Below are 19,947 nucleotides of genomic sequence, written 5' to 3'. Positions count from 1 at the left end.
GAAGTCCAGAACACCGTGCGCCTGCATGTGTGTGTGTGTGTGTGTGTGTGTGTGTGTGTGTGTGTGTGAGCGATAGAGCTCCGCTGTATTCCGCACCGGCGGCACAGGAAGGAGCAGAGGTGGTGGTGCTCACCTTCGACTTACGAAGATATGACGACGGGGATGATCAGTGTGCTTGCGTATGTGGTCGGTTTCACTTCTGCTGTGCACGTGCGTGTTTCTCGACACCCACGTGTGCTTGAGCGCTACTGTAAAAAGCCCTTGTCAGCTGCTCTACCGATAGTGCACTCGAAGTCTTTTCAAAGTCTCTATGACACCGCTGCGGTGTCCAGCGCTGATGTCTGCTGCTCAAGGGAAAGTTGCAGGCGTGCAGGCATATGAGGAAGAGAGGCCGCGGTCAGCAGGGAAGAAGTAGCGAAGAGAGAGAGAGAGAGAGATGATGATGATGATGACCAACAGGAATGACCCGGCATGATGGGGCAGACAAACAAGCAAAGGAATGCGCATGGCCAGTGGGCGGGCAAGGGGCCCTACCGAGCCTTGACAAGATGCCTCGGTACCCCTCCCCCTGACTGAGCACCGAGTCGTCGGAGAATGCGCTTGCGCACTACACTGACATCACCGCCTGCTGCAAAGTCCAGGCAGTGACACGGGTGCCCCCCGATTTTGCGATCCACATGCCGCATGGTGCACACGACGACGAGGATTTCTGTACAACTCCGTGGAAGAAGACCTCCAGCAAACACGCACCCAACTGTATTGCAGCAAGGTGGAAGGCGACAGTCTTGGTGACGCGGGGGCGTTGGAGAGAGGGTCCAGTGGCGAGATCAGCAGAAACAGCAGCGCCCAGACCAATCCACACCCACTCGCCAAAGACACAGAAAGTGAGAGGAACCACTTCGTATACACTGTCAATCCGGCAAGCTGCGACGCACGTTGGCCCACTCACGGGTGTGTCGATGATGGGAGAAGCATGTAGGTGGAAGGGTGACGTTCAAGCTCTACAATCCACAGCCCCCATACCAGCGACACAATCGTTACGATGCACTGTAGAGATACGCCAACGAGGCAACTGTTCGAGCGTCTGGCTGATGAAGGAATCAACGTGTTCCGCGCAGAGGCCGAGTCTGCTGCCATTGCCGTCAGAGGTGGCAGTACAAATATCAAGTGAAGAACTAAGGCGGCAGCACCGGTGAGGACAGCAGTGGGCAGCCGCTGCGCGAGTACCGAGTCAGCCACAAGCCACCCAACCACCCCGGCTGGCGGCGACGGCGACGATGGCGTGTTCTGATGCTTCCTTACAGTGGAAGATCTCGTCGCTTCACGCATGGATGGTGTCGCGGATGGTACTGTGTCAGCCACCGCACCCGCATCACCGCTCTCAGAGCCCACAGCACTGCAGGGCAAGTACTGGTTTACCTCGGCCTCCTCGCGCGTCTTCGGCCGAGCAGTGGAAGACGCATGACCACTACTCCAGCTGTAAGCTGCAGTTTCTGGCATGTGGTCTGTAACTACCGGCGCAAATTCCTCATCCACCACCAGGAGCCCAGCGAAGTCCTGCCGCAAAGTTTCTTCCGCTCTCAGTGCCCATGGCGTAGGTGCGCTGCCATGCTCCTCGGCTTCTGCCGCCATCTCAACCCCGAGGGTCGCGGGTTCATCGGCACCATTCGCGCACGCTGTATGTCCCGAGAAGCCCATGGCTACATTCCGAGGCCACAGCGCAGCGTACGCCTGTCCCATCATCACCGTCCACGCCACCTGCCCGCAGCTGAAGAATGTCTGCTGAAAGCACGACTGCACAAGCCGAGGAAGCCGCGCACAGCCGCCGCTGGAAGCGAGAAAGTCAAGTTCCTGCGCAGCGGCAGTCGAGGTTGATGCGGTGTGCCCACCTTCACTCAAACCCCTTCCAACTCCCCAAGCCTCCGCAAGAAGGACGCCACCACTCGCAAGAAGCGACGTCGTAGCGAACCCGGCGCCAATGGCGATGCTCAGGGGCACTAAAGGAAACCGGCTACGCACCAGCAGGCAGCCATGATGCCACCCGAGTCGCTGGGCGCGCAAGCACAAGTTCAGCGCTCCAACTCGGGTCACATTTTGCAGAACGAAGTGAGTCACCACCACCCCCGCTGCAGTGGACACATCCGCAGTACCGGTCCAGCGCAGCGCCTGAAATACTAGCCCCGTAATCACAAGTGGCAGAAAGGCAACAAAGGAGGCGAGGAGGCTGATCACCAGCAGGATGGGCTGCCAGAGCAGCGCCAGCCCGCACAGGACGGTGTGTGGGGCATAGAGGAGGCTGATGCACAACGCCAGAGTGTAGTCCATAGCCCCTGCGTGAGAACGAGAAAAGATGAGATGGCGCCGGCGACTAGCAGGGCCCGGCTGTCACCCTGATGACAAGTATGTGTGGGCGCCAATACGGCTGCGTGTGTGCTGACTGCAAAGCCGGCGGCAGCAGTCACGAAGAGAGGGAGAAGTGTAACGCACAAAATTGTGAGGGTCGAGAGGTTGGTAAAGGAGAGAAGGTGGGGGCAGATGCGTGTGGATGCATGTAGCATCACTATCGTTATACGCGATGCGTCTGCAGGGTAGGGTGGTGGTGGCTTGAGGGAATCAACGCTAACGGGCGGTGATCACAGAAGACGCGCACCTGCACCCACAAGACTGCGGCTGGCAGACAGACACACCCACACGGGGCGTGCTGACTCGCCCTCCAAATCCCATTCCGAATAGGTCGCTGTGGAGTGAGTTGGCACGCGCTACACTCACCCCGGGGGCCACCAGTGCAAGAGGTGCATTCGCCGCTCGCATTTCTTTGGCTCTCTGCTGCTTTCTTCGTTGTGAGTGAGAGAGACGGCGGCTCATGTACGAATTCAGGGAGAAGACTCACGGAGTTGCATCCTGAAACGGGCGGCAGAGGAAGAGGGAAGGAGGATAACGTTGGCAAACGACATCTCCCGAGCCCTCCCATCCCTCCGTGCTTGCGCTTCTTTCTCATTTGCCGCATTCTGTTCGGCCCCACAAACATTCCAACATGTGTTAGTTAAGGCCTTAAAAGTATCGATGGCCTGGAGAGCACCACACAGACAGACATAGAGGCGATCATAAAACTCACCGCCGCAGCCAACACACGCGTGTACATGCATTCCCCAGAAGTAACGCAGCAGCAGCAGCAGCAGCAAACATGCATCTCTTGAAAACACGAACTGACGTCAGACCAGAAAAGAGAGCCTTTCGGAGAAGGCGGCGAGGACGTGACACGCAATTGGAGTTGCAGCGCGCGTTCGAGAGCCCTGCCTTGCGCAGCAAACAATCGACACGACTAGTCATGCCCTTTCAATCACACCCACCCACACACCCACTGTTAGGCGGGCCATAGTGCGCCTCCGCAGCGACAGTCGCAATACGCCGTATAGCGCTGCTGAGCATCAAAGCGGACGCCGAAATAAATATATAAAAAGGCTGCAGCAGACCGCACAACGAGAGCCCCCGTGCACACGGGCGCAGGCACCGGAGAAGTGCGGGGCGAACGGCGAACACGACGTGCGTACGCCGTTAGACGCCGCAAGAGCAAGGAAAGGGGAAAAGGTGGTCGTGGTGAAGGAGTGGTATCCCTTCTGTCACCCTCGATGCCACCGCACATGATGGCGCCCGAGCACCCGCCCACCCGCGTATGTATCCTACACTGTCCTAATGAGCACATCTTGGCGCGGAAGCAAAAAAGAGACCAGAAAGGTACCGGAGAGGAACGAAGGAGCGCAGCGAGGCGCAAACCACCGCGAGGCCCTTTCACAGCTGCGGAGACTGCGCCATTTCTGAAGAAACAAAACGCGAATACATTTTAATGGCTCGGGACACCCCCAATGCGTGGTATCTCGAGGGTTCAGGGGCCACGCATTGGGGGAAGAAGCCAGGCTGCCCCCTTCCTCTTCTCCCTGCCAGTGCCGAACCACCGCTGGTGGTGACAGGGCCAAGCACCTACGATGTGGGGAGGTCAGAGCGACCTGCGGCAGTGAAGACGCTTGTGCCACTCATAGGATGGGCAAGGTGTCCGCGTGACTCGAACGCACCCCACCCGACCATCGCCGCCTAGTGGCGTGGGGTGCCTGAGCCACCCCGAGAGGGATGCACCAGATGGCGAGTGGCATGGTAGGAGCGGCTGTGTGGCAACCTGCGAAGCACATCGGTGGGCAGGGTCTGAGATCGGAGCCGTACAAAGCTGACCGAGTCGGTGCATTGCTGCAACGTGTGTGTACGGCTGCTTCACACCAGGCGATGGGCCCGGTGGCAGGCGGGGGTCGGGACGGTGTTGAGCTCGTGTTGTGTGGCAGCGAATGAGCCTGTAGAAAAAAGCGCACCCACATACACCTCTTCTCTCTCTCGCTCCTCTGCGACTACCGACTCTGCCGCCTTTCAGTCCTCCATCGGCTTCACGCGCACATGACCGGCGCGTAGCGGACTTGAGATTTGAAAAGAGAAGCATAGAAGGCTGGAGAGAGCGAAGGGCGGACGGTGTGAGAGAGTCGGGAGTACCCTGAATGCCGCTTCGATCGTTCGGTAGTGCTTACACGAGTAGGTGTTCCGAGCTCCCTCGCGGCAGCACAAAGACCCACGATACCAGCGACCCAAGCACCGACCACCCAGTGGAGTGGAGCACAGAAAAGGAGAGGGGCGGATGCAACGGCAGAAGCCGCCACAAGCACAGCAACAATCCCCCGCCTCGTACTCACCGCCCGCCCACCATCGCAAATGCACGTCCGTCGCCTCAGCTGCCGTCGCGCACGAGTCGTGCGCAGCGGATATCCCCGCCCTGCTAAGTGTACCCCTTCGCCCCTTCAGGATTCAAGAAGGGGTGGCGTAGCGCCTCCGCGGACGTCATGCGCTGTGCCGGGTCGTACCGCAGCAACGAGAGCAAAAAATCCACGCCGCTTGCTCCTGTGCGCTGATAGAGGAAGTCCGAGAGACTCGACGGGGCCGGCACCCCGGGCATCCCGTAGCACGGCTCCGACGCTGTTGCGACATTCGAGTCTGTCGCACCATTAACTGACGCTTGTGGTGTACATGAACACGGCCCGACAGGTGGCTGCACGTTGAGGTCCTTCTGCTCATCAGTCGTTTCGGTGTCACCGTTCGCCTTGCCGTCGCCGCTGTCCTGCAGAAGACGCTCGGGAGGGCTGATGGACTGGGCTACGCAGCGGAAGAGTGCTGCATCACGCACCTGCGGTAGGTGGGCCAGCACCTCGTCGGGGTAGTAGAGGGGGTGAGCGATAGACCGCCACTCGTCCAGGGATGGCGTGCCGAGGTGGAGGAACATGCGATTCAGTCGGTGCATCACGCAGTAGTCGTCCTGAACAATGACATTGCCGGAGAAGGAGCGCAGCGTACCCACGCTGAGAAAAAACTCGCCTGTGAGCATTTCATAGAGGATGGCGCCAACAGCCCACATGTCCACCGACGTTCCATAGTGCTGCAGTAACATCATTTCGGGAGCGCAGTACACCGGTGTTGTGGGCCCCGGGGTGAGCTCCTCTCGCTGCTCCTCTGCACTGCGCAGACGCAACGTGCCAATGTGCCGCGCAGAGCCGAAGTCGCATAGTTTGACATCCGGGACGAGCGGTGGCGTAGACGCGGCGCACTTGTCCTCCTCGTCTTCGTCCATCTTCGCTGAACCTTCCTTGTCCACGGCGCCCGCTTGCCGCTCCTGCGAGCAGAAGGTGCCTGCTGCCACTCTACTGCTGTCTTCATGGCGCTGAAGCACGTATTCCTGTACCCCGGCAGGCGCGTGTGGGCAGCGCCGACACGTCTCGCAGTGTATCCGATGAATGGCGGACGCCAGCTCGTCGCCGGTCAGTTCATGATGCAGCGCCACTGAGTTTTGACAGAAAAATTGGCACGACTCCAGTGTACCAGGTCGGTGTCTCGCTTGAGTTACACCCTCCTCCTCTTGTGGGTGAGGGCTGTGAGGGGCGTGCACCCAACAGCCCGCAGCCTCACCTGCGGTCCCAGAAGAGCCCATAGGCGGGCAAACACACCGAAGTGGGCGCCCCAGTCCGAGCGGCTCCACGAGAATGTTCTCTGGTTTCACGTCACGGTGGACGATGCCGCGGGAGTGCAGGCAGTGCAGCGCCTCGACGAGGCCTCGCAGCATTCGCCGCACATAGATCAAGGGTATGTGTCTCGGCGGCGTCGACACCGGTTTGAGTGCACCGGCCCCAGCAGCTGCACACCACGGCGGTGCCGATGATTTCGCTCGGTCACAGTAGAAGGCGTTCAGAAAGGTTCGCAAGTCCAGCGGCACGTACTCGAGCACCAGCGCTGCCCGCACATGATCACGTGGCACCACGTGAAGCAGTTTGACAATGTGCGGCGAGCACTGCTGAGCATGGCGCTGCACGCTCACCTCACGCAGCACGTGTGGGTGGTTCATCGTGTCCTTCAACTTCTTTGTGGCGATAATTCGGTCGGCCAGCGTCGCCGCTTCACCATCGATGGCGCGGTAGAGAGAGCCATAATTGCCGCTGCCGATCTGTTCAATGACGGTGAAGCGCGAGCCAAGGTGATCGCCCATGACGATTTTGGTATTACACCCCCGTGGGCTCTTGCAGCTAAAATAAGGTCCCAGAGTACGTACACCGCAGCCTGGGCACACCTCCCTTTGGCTTTTTGAGAAGCGCGGCGTTGGGCACCGACTACTGTAGTGTTGCGGAGGGGGGAGGAGGAGGCGGGGTAGCCACTAAAGACGCTTGAAGTAGAGGAAAGTCGCTCCAGTACGCAGACTGATGCTTGTGTCAGGCAAGCGCTGGCGCCCTTTACCCGATGTGCAGCGTGAAGGAAACGGCGCAAGTCAACACAGACACCCCCCGCCCTCTTCCTCACTCGGTTAATCGGTCTTCTCTACACAAATCGCTGAGCAAAGCCGCGCGAGTCATCCAGGGCAAAAGGAAAGGAGGGCCGGGGAGAGGCACCGATAATTTTCTGCGTGCGCCACCAGCGTCGACGGAGAGCCCGAGACAGACACAAGCGTGGAGCGGCTCAAATTAAAAGGAGACGAGAAGCTGAGAAAAAGGCCACGCCTTTTGGGCAAGTGGTGCGCCGCTTTGCCTCCTTGCACCGGGTGCACCACGCGATAGACGGCGGCACCGATGCCACGTGATGAGAGACCAGATTACCAGAAGGTTAACAAGGAAAGAGAGGCGGTGCCTCGATACACCGATCTCAGGCGCTAGGAAGGTCCACTTATACGCTCGCTGTACAACCCCTCACCACAGCCGCAGCTGCACCCTCGGTAGGCAAAATAGCAAAGGAAAGAAATGAAGAGCAAATTGCGCAAGAAGTCAAAGTTTTGTTTGTGAGAGGCGGTAGGCGCACTCGCGTCGGTGCCCTCGTAAGCACGGACAGCGCACAAAGGCTCACACGCTTCACTCAGCAGACGAGCCGCGTACAGTGTGGAAGCACACAGGTAGAGAAAAGCGCCCACCAGAGCCACCAAGTGGCCGTTTCAGCTCCCCCTTTTAAGGGCAGAAGAGGGGGAAAGGCCACTGCGTAGGCGAGTGCGTATCACTGATGCGCAGCCTCCGGAAGTTCTCCCCGATAGCGATAATGAAAGAAAGAGATGGAGGCGAGTCGAATAAGTACGAACGCCGACGTCACTTTCCCTTCGCGGAGGTGGCGGCGAGGGAGGAAGAGTGAGATGCGGCGAGGGTACTGACTTTCAAATGGTTTACTGAACTCCCGAGCGTAGTGGTGTTCTTGCGCAGTTAGTGAACACAGGTGACTGGGGGAGGTGAGACGCGTGTGCGTACGTTCTCTTCTGCAGGCGCTATCGGGGCGGGTTTGTGATGAGGGGGGGGGGGAAGTTGAGCCCTCCGTGGGCCACTGTTTGCGGGTGGTCGATTAGTGTGTGTGTGTGTGCGGGGGAGGGAGGGAGCTGAGAGAAGAGATGGAAAGGGGGGTCAGGCGCTAACCACAGAGGCAAGGGAGGAGTAGCGGAGCGCAGTCAGTGAATGGTATTCGTTTTGGAGAGAGTAGGGCTACGCCGACGCGTCAGACTGCCGTGGAGGCAACTTTGGTACCACGCACGGGGCACAGCTGCAGTGCACACGGGAAGAGGCGAAGGGGAGGGAGCAGTGAAAGCGAAGCGTAGGAAAGTTGTTTGCGGCGGGAAGAGAGCCGACAAGCGCAAACAAGCTCGCCTGCATACGCGAATTCCCTACTCCTCCAAGACTGGGGCAACGTGCGTGCCACTGCAGAGCGAACTTGTTATGGCGCCTTGGTCATACGCGGTGACATATAGGCTCTGGGAGGAACCCTTTGCGATGAAGAGAGCACAGGACGCCGGCGAGCACGGAGACTGCAGCTAAACACTGCTGTGCGCGTACACACACCCACAGACATACTTCCGCTGTTTAGCTTTTCAGCACCCTGTCCGCTCCCTCCCTCTAGGCGTGCTAGCGTGGTACAAACCTCCAGCGCCTTTTTGGGAGGAGCCGGTGCTGCCATTCCGTGCAGCCAAACAAACAATAACACCCACGACAAGAAAGGAGCGCAGCCGCGAGGCTGTCGCCAGTGTGAGTGAGAGAAAGAGAGTGAGAGATGATAAGACGCGCGAAAGCGCCAGCAGTTGGGGGTGGGGTGGAGGGGCCCTGGATTGCTAGCAGCGGTGCTCCAGCGCGAAGAAGATGTTTTGTTGCACGGGGTGGAAAAGGGGCGATTCTTCAGCGATTGAGAATTCCCCTTCCCCTTGTGAGGATGCTGATCGCCACTGTGGTGTATCGGTGTGCCCCGCCACCCCACACAGCGGTGGAGCAGAGCGACTCCAAAAGGAGGGGTAACAGAAAAGGGCGTGTCGCGGGGCGCTGACAAGGCGACACGGTGGACAGCGCGGCCTTCGCACCATACGCGAAGAGAAGTGACTTTCTACAGGCTCATTCGCTGCCACACAACACGAGCTCAACACCGTCCCGACCCCCGCCTGCCACCGGGCCCATCGCCTGGTGCGAAGCAGCCGTACACACACGTTGCAGCAATGCACCGACTCGGTCAGCTTTGTACGGCTCCGATCTCAGACCCTGCCCACCGATGTGCTTCGCAGGTTGCCACACAGCCGCTCCTACCATGCCACTCGCCATCTGGTGCATCCCTCTCGGGGTGGCTCAGGCACCCCATGCCACTAGGCGGCGATGGTCGGGTGGGGTGCGTTCGAGTCACGCGGACACCTTGCCCATCCTATGAGTGGCACAAGCGTCTTCACTGCCGCAGGTCGCTCTGACCTCCCCACATCGTAGGTGCTTGGCCCTGTCACCACCAGCGGTGGTTCGGCACTGGCAGGGAGAAGAGGAAGGGGGCAGCCTGGCTTCTTCCCCCAATGCGTGGCCCCTGAACCCTCGAGATACCACGCATTGGGGGTGTCCCCAGCCATTAAAATGTATTCGCGTTTTGTTTCTTCAGAAATGGCGCAGTCTCCGCAGCTGTGAAAGGGCCTCGCGGTGGTTTGCGCCTCGCTGCGCCCCCTCTTTCCTGCCCAGGGAGACGCGTGCGAGGAAGGAGAGGAGGACACAGAAGCCATACGCGAGTAAGTCCTCGTCGAACACGTAGTGAGTTCCCCACCGACCACCTTCCATCCTCCCCACGTTTTACCCAAGAAGGACTAATGAGGGATACGAGGCGGAGAGAGGGATGACATATGAACCAGGTAACGACTGGAGCCTATCCGCCCTCGACGCACACTTGGGCGCATTCACATCAGCGCTTTTCCGTTGTGTCAACACTTTAGCTTTCGTCCAGCTGAGAAAGGTGGTAGAGCGTGGGTTTGCACTTGTTGGCCTTTCCTGCAGGACACACGTAGAGGAGAGCGCTCACGGACACCAGCCCACCTTTGCTTGTATGATTATCCGTGCGCGTGCGCCCTGGCATGCACGGGCCTATCGATAGGGCCGAAGAGGAGGAGAGCAGAAAAGCGATTACAAATGTGAAGGAGAACACTAGAGTCGCACCAACACTCACAAAGCGCAGACACACCGCACGAGTGTATGTGTACCCCGCACCTCCATGAAGGTAGCTCGAAGAGTCATCGTCGTCGCCGCGGTGCAGGTGCGGGGAAAGAAGCGGTGCTGCCTCCATGCGCCGTCGGATTACATGCGTGGGGGAGTGACAAAACGCAGTCGAGTGCGTCTAATGCGCAGAGTCCACTGAGGAAGGGGCGCACAGTGGAGGTGCACACGCAACACACAAACGCGCGTTGTGAGGCGCCCGCCTCACATCGTAGCGCAGAGAAGAGTAAGGAGAACAGCCTCACCGAGTCGCAGGGCGTAGCAGAGGAAACGACAGCAGAGAACGGCTGCACGTCGCTCAGCAGTCGTGCTGCACGTTTAGGCGTCTTCGCTGCTTGTGGAGTCATCGAAGTTGGTGTACTGGCGCATTACCGTGGGTGCGCGCTGCGGCAGGCTTTGCCGAGAACCTCGAAGACTCAGTGCTTCCACTCTTTCCGTCGACGAAGAAGACGAAGTTGTACTCCTCCCGTGCCGAGGAACGGAGTCAGAGAGCTGCTCTGCTTGTTGCTGCGTCCCCACACCTCGGCCGTGGGCAGAGGTGCTCACAAACACTCGGCGCGGCGTAGCGCGCAGTTCATCAGGTGCGTCTTGCCGGTGGTGCAGTACTGTTGCAGCAGGCCCCGCAGCGGGGGTTGTGGAACTGGTTCCTCGTGACCCTAGCGTGTCGCTCGACGTATTCACGTTCGTAACCTGCATGGCAGCGTCATCTGCTTTGTTTTCACTAGCGGGAACGGCTGTGTGTAGCGCTCCGGGAGGTCTAAAGGGCTGCGGCTCAAATGCCTCACCTCGTTCCTTGCTCTTCTCCCGGCGCCCCTCACCGTTGTCCTCTTCAGCGTCTTCGTCCCAGTTATTCCAGTTTGGGTTGTAGGGGGGGAGTGCAAAGTCTCTCGCAGTGGCCGCCTGGCTTATACGTGTGGCCCGCAGGTGTTCCACGTCGACGCTCACTTTCTCCGTCATGGTTGCTGGCTTGACTCCCTCTGTGTCGGAGTTGTGCTGCGACATCGCCTGTACGCGATCGTCACTGCTGTCCATCGACTCGGCCCTTTGCGACGCGCTTTTCAGCTCACCTTTGCTGAGAAAAGTCGGCTGCTGCGGCTGTGACGGGGACGCCTTCGCCACTGTTGCGCCGCGTGACGCTGGTGTCCCCTCCTCTGACGACCCAGAAGAGCCCTGCCCCCAGGCGGCGGACATCTTCACTGCCCGTCGTTGCCCCAACGACGATAGCGGGAGGTTGTGCCGTCGGCTGCTTTGGTTTGGCGATGCCTCGCTCGTCAGCGTGATGGCGGTGGTCAAGTCGCTTGACACGTCGTCGGTGCGCTCCTCGGAAGGCGCTGCACGCCGGGCGGGCACCACACGCTCTTGCGTCTCTTCCCCGCCATCTTCGCTTGAGTCACTGTCAGATAACGAGGAAGACGAGGTGATGGTGGTGAATTCTCGAATCGCGGTGCACTGGCTGACAGTGCCGACTGCCGAGGCCTGCGTCGAGGCCTGTGCCGGCGCAGACAGCTGCTCCACCGTTTCCGTTGCTGCCGTGGCAAGTTGTGGTACCGACACCGAGCTTGCAGTCCCGGCGGAGGTGCGTCGCAGCCCCGCTACCGCACCAGGGCTATCTACAAAGGCTTCCACAGCATCGTCGCTGCCCGCAGACGCAGCGCTGTGATCTGCTGGTTCGACGAAAGAGTGCAAGCGCTCCTCCTGCTCACCAGAGGGCCGCACAGAAGACACCCCGCTGAGATGCAGCGCTTGCCGCTCTCCGCTGCCCTCTTTGCTGCTGCTGCTCCTGCTGCCAGAAGACGCACGTTGGCGATCCTGCAGCTCCTGCAAAGAAGCTCTAGAAATATTTGCCAGCGGCGGTGCTGCAACTGCGGCTGCCCGCTGTGGCTGCGGCTGAGCGGGTGTGCCGACTACCGATGTGTGCGGCGATGTGCGCACGCCGGAGGAGTTAGGCTGGTGCGCCGACGGGGACGACGAGATCGCCTCTGCCACAGGAACCATATCCGTGCTTGCCGTACGGGCTTGTGATATCCCCAGCTCGCTGAGCGAGCGCTCTCTAATTGAGCCGGCAGTCACCATGGCCTGCAGTGCTCGTATTGCTTCCTGGAGAAGCTTCATGTCTTGCTGCGTGCGTTGCTGCACCGCCGTGAGACGCATGACCTCTTGTTGCATGGTGCCCAAGCACTGGCAGTTGCCTGCCTGCGTGTCTGCATGAGCTGCGAGTTCCTGCGCCTGCCTGCTTAAGGACTGAAGACTGGTCTCGAGAACCTTAACCTGGAGTTCCAGTTTCGCGGACGCTTGCTGCATGGTGGCCAGCTGCTGTGGAACATCAGCCATACGCTGCTGCGACTTTTCTGTCGCCTCTTCGACCGCCGCCACTCGCTCTGTCACCCCCGACACACACTCGTTCAGAGCGGTGAAGAGGCGTTTCTGAACTCCACTAACGTGGTGCTGCACGGCATCCTCCAGGTAGTCCTGCACGCGGGCACCCATTTCGTGAAGGTGCTTCTCACACTCCACCAGTTTCTTCCTAAGGTCCTGCGTCTGAGCCTCCGCCAGCTCCATCAGTTCCGTTGACTTTCTCTCGAGCTTCTTCACCGGGGCCATCTGCGCATCTACCCGAGATTCCAACGACCGTAACTCGTCTGCCACCTGCTGCTTCTGCCGCCTCTCTACCTCAAGAACCTGCGTGCGCTGGCTATCGATGGAGCCGCGTAGGGTAGTCGTTTCGGCGGAAATAGAAGTGAGGCTACGGTCAGCGTCGTCGAGGCGCCGCTCCAGGCGGTGCACCTCTGCACGCGCATCACTGCTGACTTGCTGAGCTCGGGATGCCACGTTGTGCGTTACCTCCGCGCGCTCTGTCAGTTCACGCTGCACCGTCATCTGATCCTTCACGTACTGCTCCTGTTGCTGCCGCCATAGTCCCAGGCGGTTTTCCTGCCCAGCAACCCGCTGTTCCAGCTGCGCGAAGAGGTGGGTGTGGCGCTGGAGGACAGCCTCGTTGGTGTCGAAGTGGGTGCGCATCTGCTGAACTTCTGACTTGCAGGCCTCCAGACCTTCCTGTACTCTCTGCACTGCATCAACACCTCGCTGTGTCGATCTCTCGCAACTGTCAATGCGATTGGCAAACGACAGCACCTGCTCAGCACTGCGGTCTGCCAGCTTCTCCACTCGTGTGCACATCGCCCCCGCAGCCTCTATGTGGCTCTCCAGGCGACCCGCCTGCCGCTTACAGGCTTCCACTTCCGCTCTTAGTCCCTCTGCAGTAGCAATGGCATGCAGCTGCGCTTCGATAGCAACGAGGCGATTGTCACGGTCTGTAAGTGCGTGCTCTACCTTCAGTGTCCTCTCCGAAGCACCGGCCACCTGGACGATGGCCCGCTCTGTTGCCTCGTTCGCCGCCACTATCGTGGCCTCTATGTGGCGCACGGTCTCATACGCGGAGTCTGCCTTGCGCTCCACACGATCGATAGACGAGGTGGCAACTGCTTCCTTGGACTCCAGCGCATGAAGTCGTTCCGTCGTTGTCGTAGTAAGCATTCGGCACTCTGCCTGGCACGTTCGCACACAGTCCGCCACCCTCTCCTCCATTGCATGCGCAGCTGCTTTGGTTTGTCGAAGCTCCGCGCGGAGTTGCTCGAGGGGTTCTGTGGCGGTCTTCATAAGCGAGGACGCTGACGCCTCCCACACCTCCTGGACGGTCCTCCGTATTTCGCCCTTCACCTTCAGGCCTTCCTCACGGATCAGCGCCTTTGCTTGCTGTAGTGCACGCTGATCGTCGCGCCGCATCTCAACTAGCCGCAGCAGCTCAGCGTCCAGACGCTGAGAAAGAGTAGCCCGCTCCTGCTCGAGCTGCCGACTGCAATCCGCGCGGGCTGCGCTGCTTTGCGACATGGCCACGTCCACCCGCTCCTCCAGTTGCCGAGCCGTTTCCTGCATTTCTTCGCGCAGCTGAAATTGGCTTGTGTCGCGAACCTTACCGGCGCGCATGGCCTCCTCTAATTGCCGCTGCATCACAAGACGACCTTCGTTGCTCTCCTTCCACTGCGCCGCCATTTTCTCCTCTACAGCTGACACATCCGAGTGAAGGGCCGCATCACGCCGGTGAACTTCGACCAACACGTCTTCCTTCCACTGTCGTCCCATCGCGATCAGCGTCTCGTACCGCCGATCTCGCTCAGCAGCGAGCTCAGCGCGCAACTCGATCAGCTCACGCATGGCGCGACTAAGTTGCTGCTGCAGCTCTTCCACGTTCGCGACGGGTAACGGCGCTCTATTGTTTGGGTCTCTGTACCAGTGCCCAGTAGGGTAGTCGCCACCTCTCGTGTCGGTGGTCTTGTAGGCGTAAGTGCCTGTCCCTTCTCGTACACCGCTGCCGTAGCAGCGCCGTTGCGTGAGGGCAACTTCAGCTGCCTGAAGCATCTCCAGTGCAGGTCTAGAGAAGGAGGACATTTTGCTCTGCGGCTTGCCCTCCGTGTATGTTTAGGTATATGTGCGCAATGGCCCCCCCCTGGAATGCCACTGACCTACGGATGGTGGCACGATGGGCGCCTATTCGCTTTCTCTACAGCTGGCCAAAAAAGGCGTTTTATGGTACTGTGCACGAGTGTGCGTGCGTGTGTGTGTGTACCGGTCAGGGAGACGCGGGTTGGGGTGTGGCGGAGACTTGTAAATATGACTGTAGATAGAGAAGACGCGTAACACGCTTCAGGCAGTCGCGAGTGCAGGCTTGCGTCTGCGAGGCAGGACAGAGAGACAACAGAAGGCTGGCGTAAAGGCAATGGACATGCGTCTTCCTCCCCTGTAGAGATGTCGCGAGGAAGAGGACGCAGTGGATGGCTCACTCAACCACGGACGGAAGGCTCGAGTCACGCGCACCAGCGTCCTAGTATTCACGTCAGAAGGCGTTTCTCTTGATGCGTAAGTGCTCGGAAAATCAGTTCGAAAAGCGCAGAAAAGAGGAGGGGGAGGGGGGGGGGGGCGAGAGCCAACGGGCAGCATCAAAGCAAATTGGGCGATTCGTGTCATTGGTGACCAGGAAGAAGACACGCGGGAGGTACGCAGGGGTGTTTGTTGGCGCCCGTGTACTCACAGCACATCGGCCTAGAACGAAACGTAGCCGAGGGGTGCAGCCGCTGCGGATCACGCTGTGACAACACATACGTGACAACAGCATGGGGCTAAGAAGAAGAGGTTCCCACAGAGGCACGTGCAGTCATCAAAGAGGTGAGCGCACCGAAGGTGTTGGTGCGTGTATGTGCGCTTTGGGGGTCGAGCAGAGAGTCGGGGGTATTCGAGAGAGGGCCCGGCACACAATGTACGACTTCTAGTTGAGGTGACGGCACTAAAATGGTCCAAAGAACAAAATGAGCGGAAAGCCCGTGCGAGCCCCACAAGTCGTGAACGCCCGAAAGGGGCGCAAAACAGCAGAGAATAATCGACAGACGTGCCGACCAGAAGTGCCCAGGGTGACGCCCCCTCCACATCTTTAATGCCACCGACGTTGCCCATCTCCAGCACGAGCGCCTGCGCCACGCATGCAGCATCAGTCACTCTGCTCATGCAGTGTATGACAGTAGTTTACGGGGACTCACTCATCACACGAGCTGATTTCATTACTTCCTCCAAAGTGGGATTCTCTGTGGCGTCGAGATGCTTTTTCCGCAACTCCTGAGCCACCGTGTGCAGGCTGCGGCACACCACATCCATTCGTTTCTTCTTGTCCTGCAGACGCTTTTCACGCTCTTCAACGTCGACTTGTTGTTGCAGCAGCGCCTGCATGCGCAGGCGCAGATCTCTCTGCACCTCCTTGATTGTGCTCGTCGTGTTCTCAAGAGCCTCTGCGCTTCGGTCGCGCGAACGCCGCTGCCGCTCTGCCTCTGCCACCAACGACGACGTCATCCTGCCAATCATCTGCGTCCACGTCCGCTGCACCACCGCATACAGCGCCACCGAGTAGCAGCACTGTAGATCTGCCTGCTGCAGCACCCAGCGCTGCTCCAGTCGAAGTAACACACGATAACAGGTGTCGTCCGTGGCACGCATCACGGGATTCTCCGACTCCGCTAACGACGCAGCAGCATCAGCGGCACTGGGTGCTGACACGGCAGCTCGGGCCGCGCGCAGCTCGTCGACGGTGCGCTGATGCTGCTCCTGGAGTCTAGCTAGATCTCGCTGCTGCCTCTGAATCACGTCACGCAGCGCGCCCAACTGCGCACTCTCCTCATTCATTCGCGCCTTCATGCCCTCTGCCGCCTCTTGCATCTTACCCAACTGCTCCAGTGCCGTATCCCGCTCTTGCCGAGTGCACTCCAACTCCGTATGCAGCCGTTGAGTCACCTCACGTCGCCTCTCATCTCTGGAATTCGCAGCTGCACAGTTGACTTGCGCTAGTTTCTGCATTTTTTCCTGCAGAAGTGCCAGAGCGCCAGCATGCGCTGCGAGGATCCGCTGCTGTCCCTGTTGAGCTTCCTTAAGGAGAGAGGATGCCGAGTATTGCACAGTTTTCGCAGTGGCGTTGGCTCGCTTTCGTCTTTCCTCTGCTACGGCATCCTCATTGTCGCGTGCTTTTGCCTTCAGTTCTGACAGCTCCCGCTTGGCGTCGCGCAGTTGCTGCTGCAGCTTCCCTGCTGCTGCTTTGCGTCCCTCTAGGTGCGTTTCAAGTTCGCTGCACTTTTTCTGCAATGCCGCCTTCTCCGCACGCCAGGCTTCCTCTTGATTTTGTTGGCCCTCCTCCAGTCGGCGCATCCTGGAGAGCCATTCTTCCTTGTCACGCTGGTGCTGCGTACGGAGTGCGTCCATCGCGGAGTCGCGTTGCTGCGTCACAATTCTCATAGCTTCTTTGATCTCACGCTGGCTTTCCTGTCGAATCTTTTCGGCCTCTTGCCCAAGCCGCTCACGCTCCGCGAGGCGCGCAGCCGATTCAGCAGTAGCCACAGCAGCAGCCTTCGCTCTCTCCCACTCCACTTCCTTGGCGCGCATGTCACGCATGAGGGCCGCAATGCTGTCTTGCGCTCGCCGCTGCAGCGCTGCGTACGCAGCAGCCGCGTCAGCGTGCTTCGGTTGTTCCCCACCGCCTAAGAGTTCGGTAAAGTCCGGGTCTGTCTGAGTTGCACGAGGCCGCTCGTTTGCCGCCCCAGCACGCGGTATGCCCTCCGCAACGGCTTCCTGGAGTGACTCCTTCTCTTCTCTTGCATACTGTGACGAGGGGCCACCGTCCTTTGTCTCGCTCCGCCTCTCCGTCTGTACCCTCGACGCGTTCTCCTGCAATTCTGCCAGCTGGGCGCGCAGATTCTCCAGTGTCTGCTGTAGCACATCACGCTCCGCCCTCATTTCGGCTACCTCTGAAGTCGCACGCTGCAGACGCGTCTCCATCACATGCTCGTACTTCCGTCGGCGCTCTACGGCAGCGTCCCGCTGCTGCGCTATCCACTCCCTGTACGTGTTCTGCATATCCGTGACGGCGTCTGCGCAAATGTCCTCCAGGCGTTGCCTCTCCTCCTCGAAGAGAGAGGTGAGCTGGGCTGTCAGCTGTGCCGTCATCCGTTTCTCCTGCTCCTGCAGCGCAGCACGCTGATCCGCGACCTTTGCCGCGTCGGCCGAGACCTTTTTGAGCGCGTCCTTCAGTGTTGCCTCGCGCACGTCCAGCTGCCGCTTCTTTTTGCTCAGCATTTCCTCCACGGCAGCCACAGATTCGGCCGACGCACTAGCATTAACGTGCACTTCAGCGTTTGCTTTCGAGGGCGTCGAGGCGGGAGTGTGCCCTGGCGTTACTGGATTGACTGTCCTAGCAGCAGCTGCCGCCGCCGCCGCCACCTCGGCCTCGATCTCCATCCTCGCAATGGTCGCTTTAAGGCTCTCCTTCTCGTGCGTCAAGAGTTTGTTTTCTTCTTGCTGCTCGTGTAGATCGGTACGCAGCTTTTCGCCTTGCATGGCCTGCTCATTCAGCATCTCCTCAAGTAGACGACAGCGGTGTACGGCCATCTCCGCCTCTTCGAGCAAGCGCTTGATGGCTTTAGAGCACATGGCGCACACGGGCACCGGCTGAGTGCCTGGTTGACCCGGTAGCACAAGGTGTTCTGCGAGACAGCCGGGGCAGCATATGCGGCCGCATCCGTGGCAGTTTCCCGCAGATTGAAAGAGCCCAAATGCCTTGCCACACTGAACACACTTGCGCGCGGTGGAGGGGATGGGCCACTCGTCTTGGGGGACCGCCTGAAACGTGGGTACGCTCCGGAGCATTTTCCAACGCGATAGGGTAATAGGTTTGTTTATTTCTCCTCTCCGGTGGAAGGGGTTGATTTGTTGGGAATAATTGAAGCAGTAGTGATACAGCCTTGTGCCTTGGCGCAAGGGACCCAGCGAGCATGGGGTGACGAGCAACTAAAACAATTGGGTTATGAACAATAATGGGAATCCACGGTAAGGAGGCCTTCAAAGATGGGGTTCGATGAGTCGTGCCGGAGAGTCCTTTGTGTGAATTTGCTCAAGAGGGAGAAAAGCACCAGCAGCGCCCACTCAAGGGATCGGTGCCGCTTCCTGTCTATCTATTTCTATACGACGTGGCACTCGCCAGCCCGCCGTGGTAGCGGCTGCGAGAGATCGCTGTGAAGAGGTGAAACGGAAGAGGGTCAACATCGAAGGCGACAAAAATGTTAGAGTTAGAAAGGAGACTAGTGTAGTGAGGGGACAGCAGACAGCAGGTAGAGGAGGGGGGCGGTGGGCCGCACCGTAGTGCTGCAGTGCAACCTTGGTAAGAATGGACCTAGAGGAAACACGTCCTATACCTCTCCCGTCACACCGTTTACACATGCTGGACAAAATGCCCTATCCTTGCAAGGGTAAGTCGCTGCAGTGAAGGAACGCCGTCGATTTGCGGGTGTGCATGCTTGCTGGATGTCTGCCACAGTCAGCTTGAGCCAACTCTCATCCCATCGGTCTGCTGTGTTGCTCGAGTAGCCAGAGGTGGCGATCGGCTCGTGAGAAAATGCAGCAGCCGCAATTCGCACAAGTGGCACAGAATGAGTGACTGTGCTGCCGTGTGCTCTCTTCGCTTGTCTTCTGATATACGTGTCTATCTGTTCTAATAGGCGAGCGGCACCAAAGTGGCTTTTATTGAAGATCGAGGGAGGGAGAAGAGAGAGCAAAGAAGAACAACAAAAAGTACAAAAGGTCAGCGTCAGGCCAAAGGGGGAGGAGGAGGACGATCACGAGCGCACATGGGGTGCTCGGGCATCAAAGTACTTCTCATTCTCGCCTCCCTCCCGTCGATGACAACCCTCAACGGCATCACCTCCACACACGTGTACGCACCCACACCCACACACCCACACGCAGCAAGAAGGAAAGACGCCAACGCAGCCAGGCCGGCGAAGGGAAACGATGGGAAGAGCCACCACACCGTTGTGCCCACGCAGACAAAACAGTGCAGACGCTGCCACGACGCAGAGGCTGCCGAAAACAAACTTGCGAGACGAAGGCGGAGATGCGAAGAAGTTATGAGAAAAACTACAGCAAGCAGAGGCGAGAAAATGCGCGCAAGCAAAGGGGAAAAGAGACCCAAAGCACCGTGGCACACATCCATGAGTTCCAAGTGCACCGCCGTAGCCCAGTCACGGAGAACAGCGAAGCACCACTGAAATATAGAGAGAGTGAGAGAGTACATGCCGCCAGAGAAAACGCCAACACCTCAAAGTGTCGCCATTTTTGAGGCCGTTAGTCGAGCCGAGCAAGGGTGCCGCATATAGAGAAAGCGGTTCACCCGAAGCGGCGGCGGTCGAAGAGCCAAAAGTGACAGAAGAGACCGGTAACGAGTTGCGACACTGGAAGGGGTGGTAGGGTGGCGGCGAGGCACAAAAAGTCAAGCGAGGAAACGAAAGATGCAGCATTACAGGCAGCGCAGGCC

At 59.1% G+C, this 19,947-nt stretch overlaps 4 protein-coding genes across 4 annotated transcripts; all 4 read right to left on the bottom strand.

The window, feature by feature from the left end:
* Window positions 1-945: 945 nt before the first annotated feature.
* LBRM_12_0170 (conserved hypothetical protein) lies at window positions 946-2,325 on the bottom strand (the record flags this gene model as incomplete). The annotated part of the gene is made up of 1 exon (XM_001563017.2): window positions 946-2,325. The coding sequence occupies one exon, from the start codon at window positions 2,323-2,325 to the stop codon at window positions 946-948; it is 1,380 nt and encodes a 459-aa protein (XP_001563067.1).
* A 2,488-nt stretch (window positions 2,326-4,813) lies between these two features.
* LBRM_12_0160 (putative protein kinase) lies at window positions 4,814-6,568 on the bottom strand (the record flags this gene model as incomplete). The annotated part of the gene is made up of 1 exon (XM_001563016.1): window positions 4,814-6,568. The coding sequence occupies one exon, from the start codon at window positions 6,566-6,568 to the stop codon at window positions 4,814-4,816; it is 1,755 nt and encodes a 584-aa protein (XP_001563066.1).
* A 3,799-nt stretch (window positions 6,569-10,367) lies between these two features.
* On the bottom strand, window positions 10,368-14,261 carry LBRM_12_0150 (conserved hypothetical protein; the record flags this gene model as incomplete). The annotated part of the gene is made up of 1 exon (XM_001563015.2): window positions 10,368-14,261. The coding sequence occupies one exon, from the start codon at window positions 14,259-14,261 to the stop codon at window positions 10,368-10,370; it is 3,894 nt and encodes a 1,297-aa protein (XP_001563065.2).
* Window positions 14,262-15,623: 1,362 nt separating this feature from the next.
* LBRM_12_0140 (hypothetical protein, unknown function) lies at window positions 15,624-18,068 on the bottom strand (the record flags this gene model as incomplete). Its single annotated transcript, XM_001563014.1, has 1 exon — window positions 15,624-18,068. The coding sequence occupies one exon, from the start codon at window positions 18,066-18,068 to the stop codon at window positions 15,624-15,626; it is 2,445 nt and encodes an 814-aa protein (XP_001563064.1).
* Window positions 18,069-19,947: the final 1,879 nt, after the last annotated feature.

Source organism: Leishmania braziliensis, chromosome 12, assembly GCF_000002845.2.
Source record: "Leishmania braziliensis MHOM/BR/75/M2904 complete genome, chromosome 12".
Lineage (NCBI taxonomy): Eukaryota > Euglenozoa > Kinetoplastea > Trypanosomatida > Trypanosomatidae > Leishmania > Leishmania braziliensis.
The sequence above is the reverse complement of the archived record's forward strand: the minus strand, read 5'-3'. Positions and strand labels throughout refer to the sequence as shown.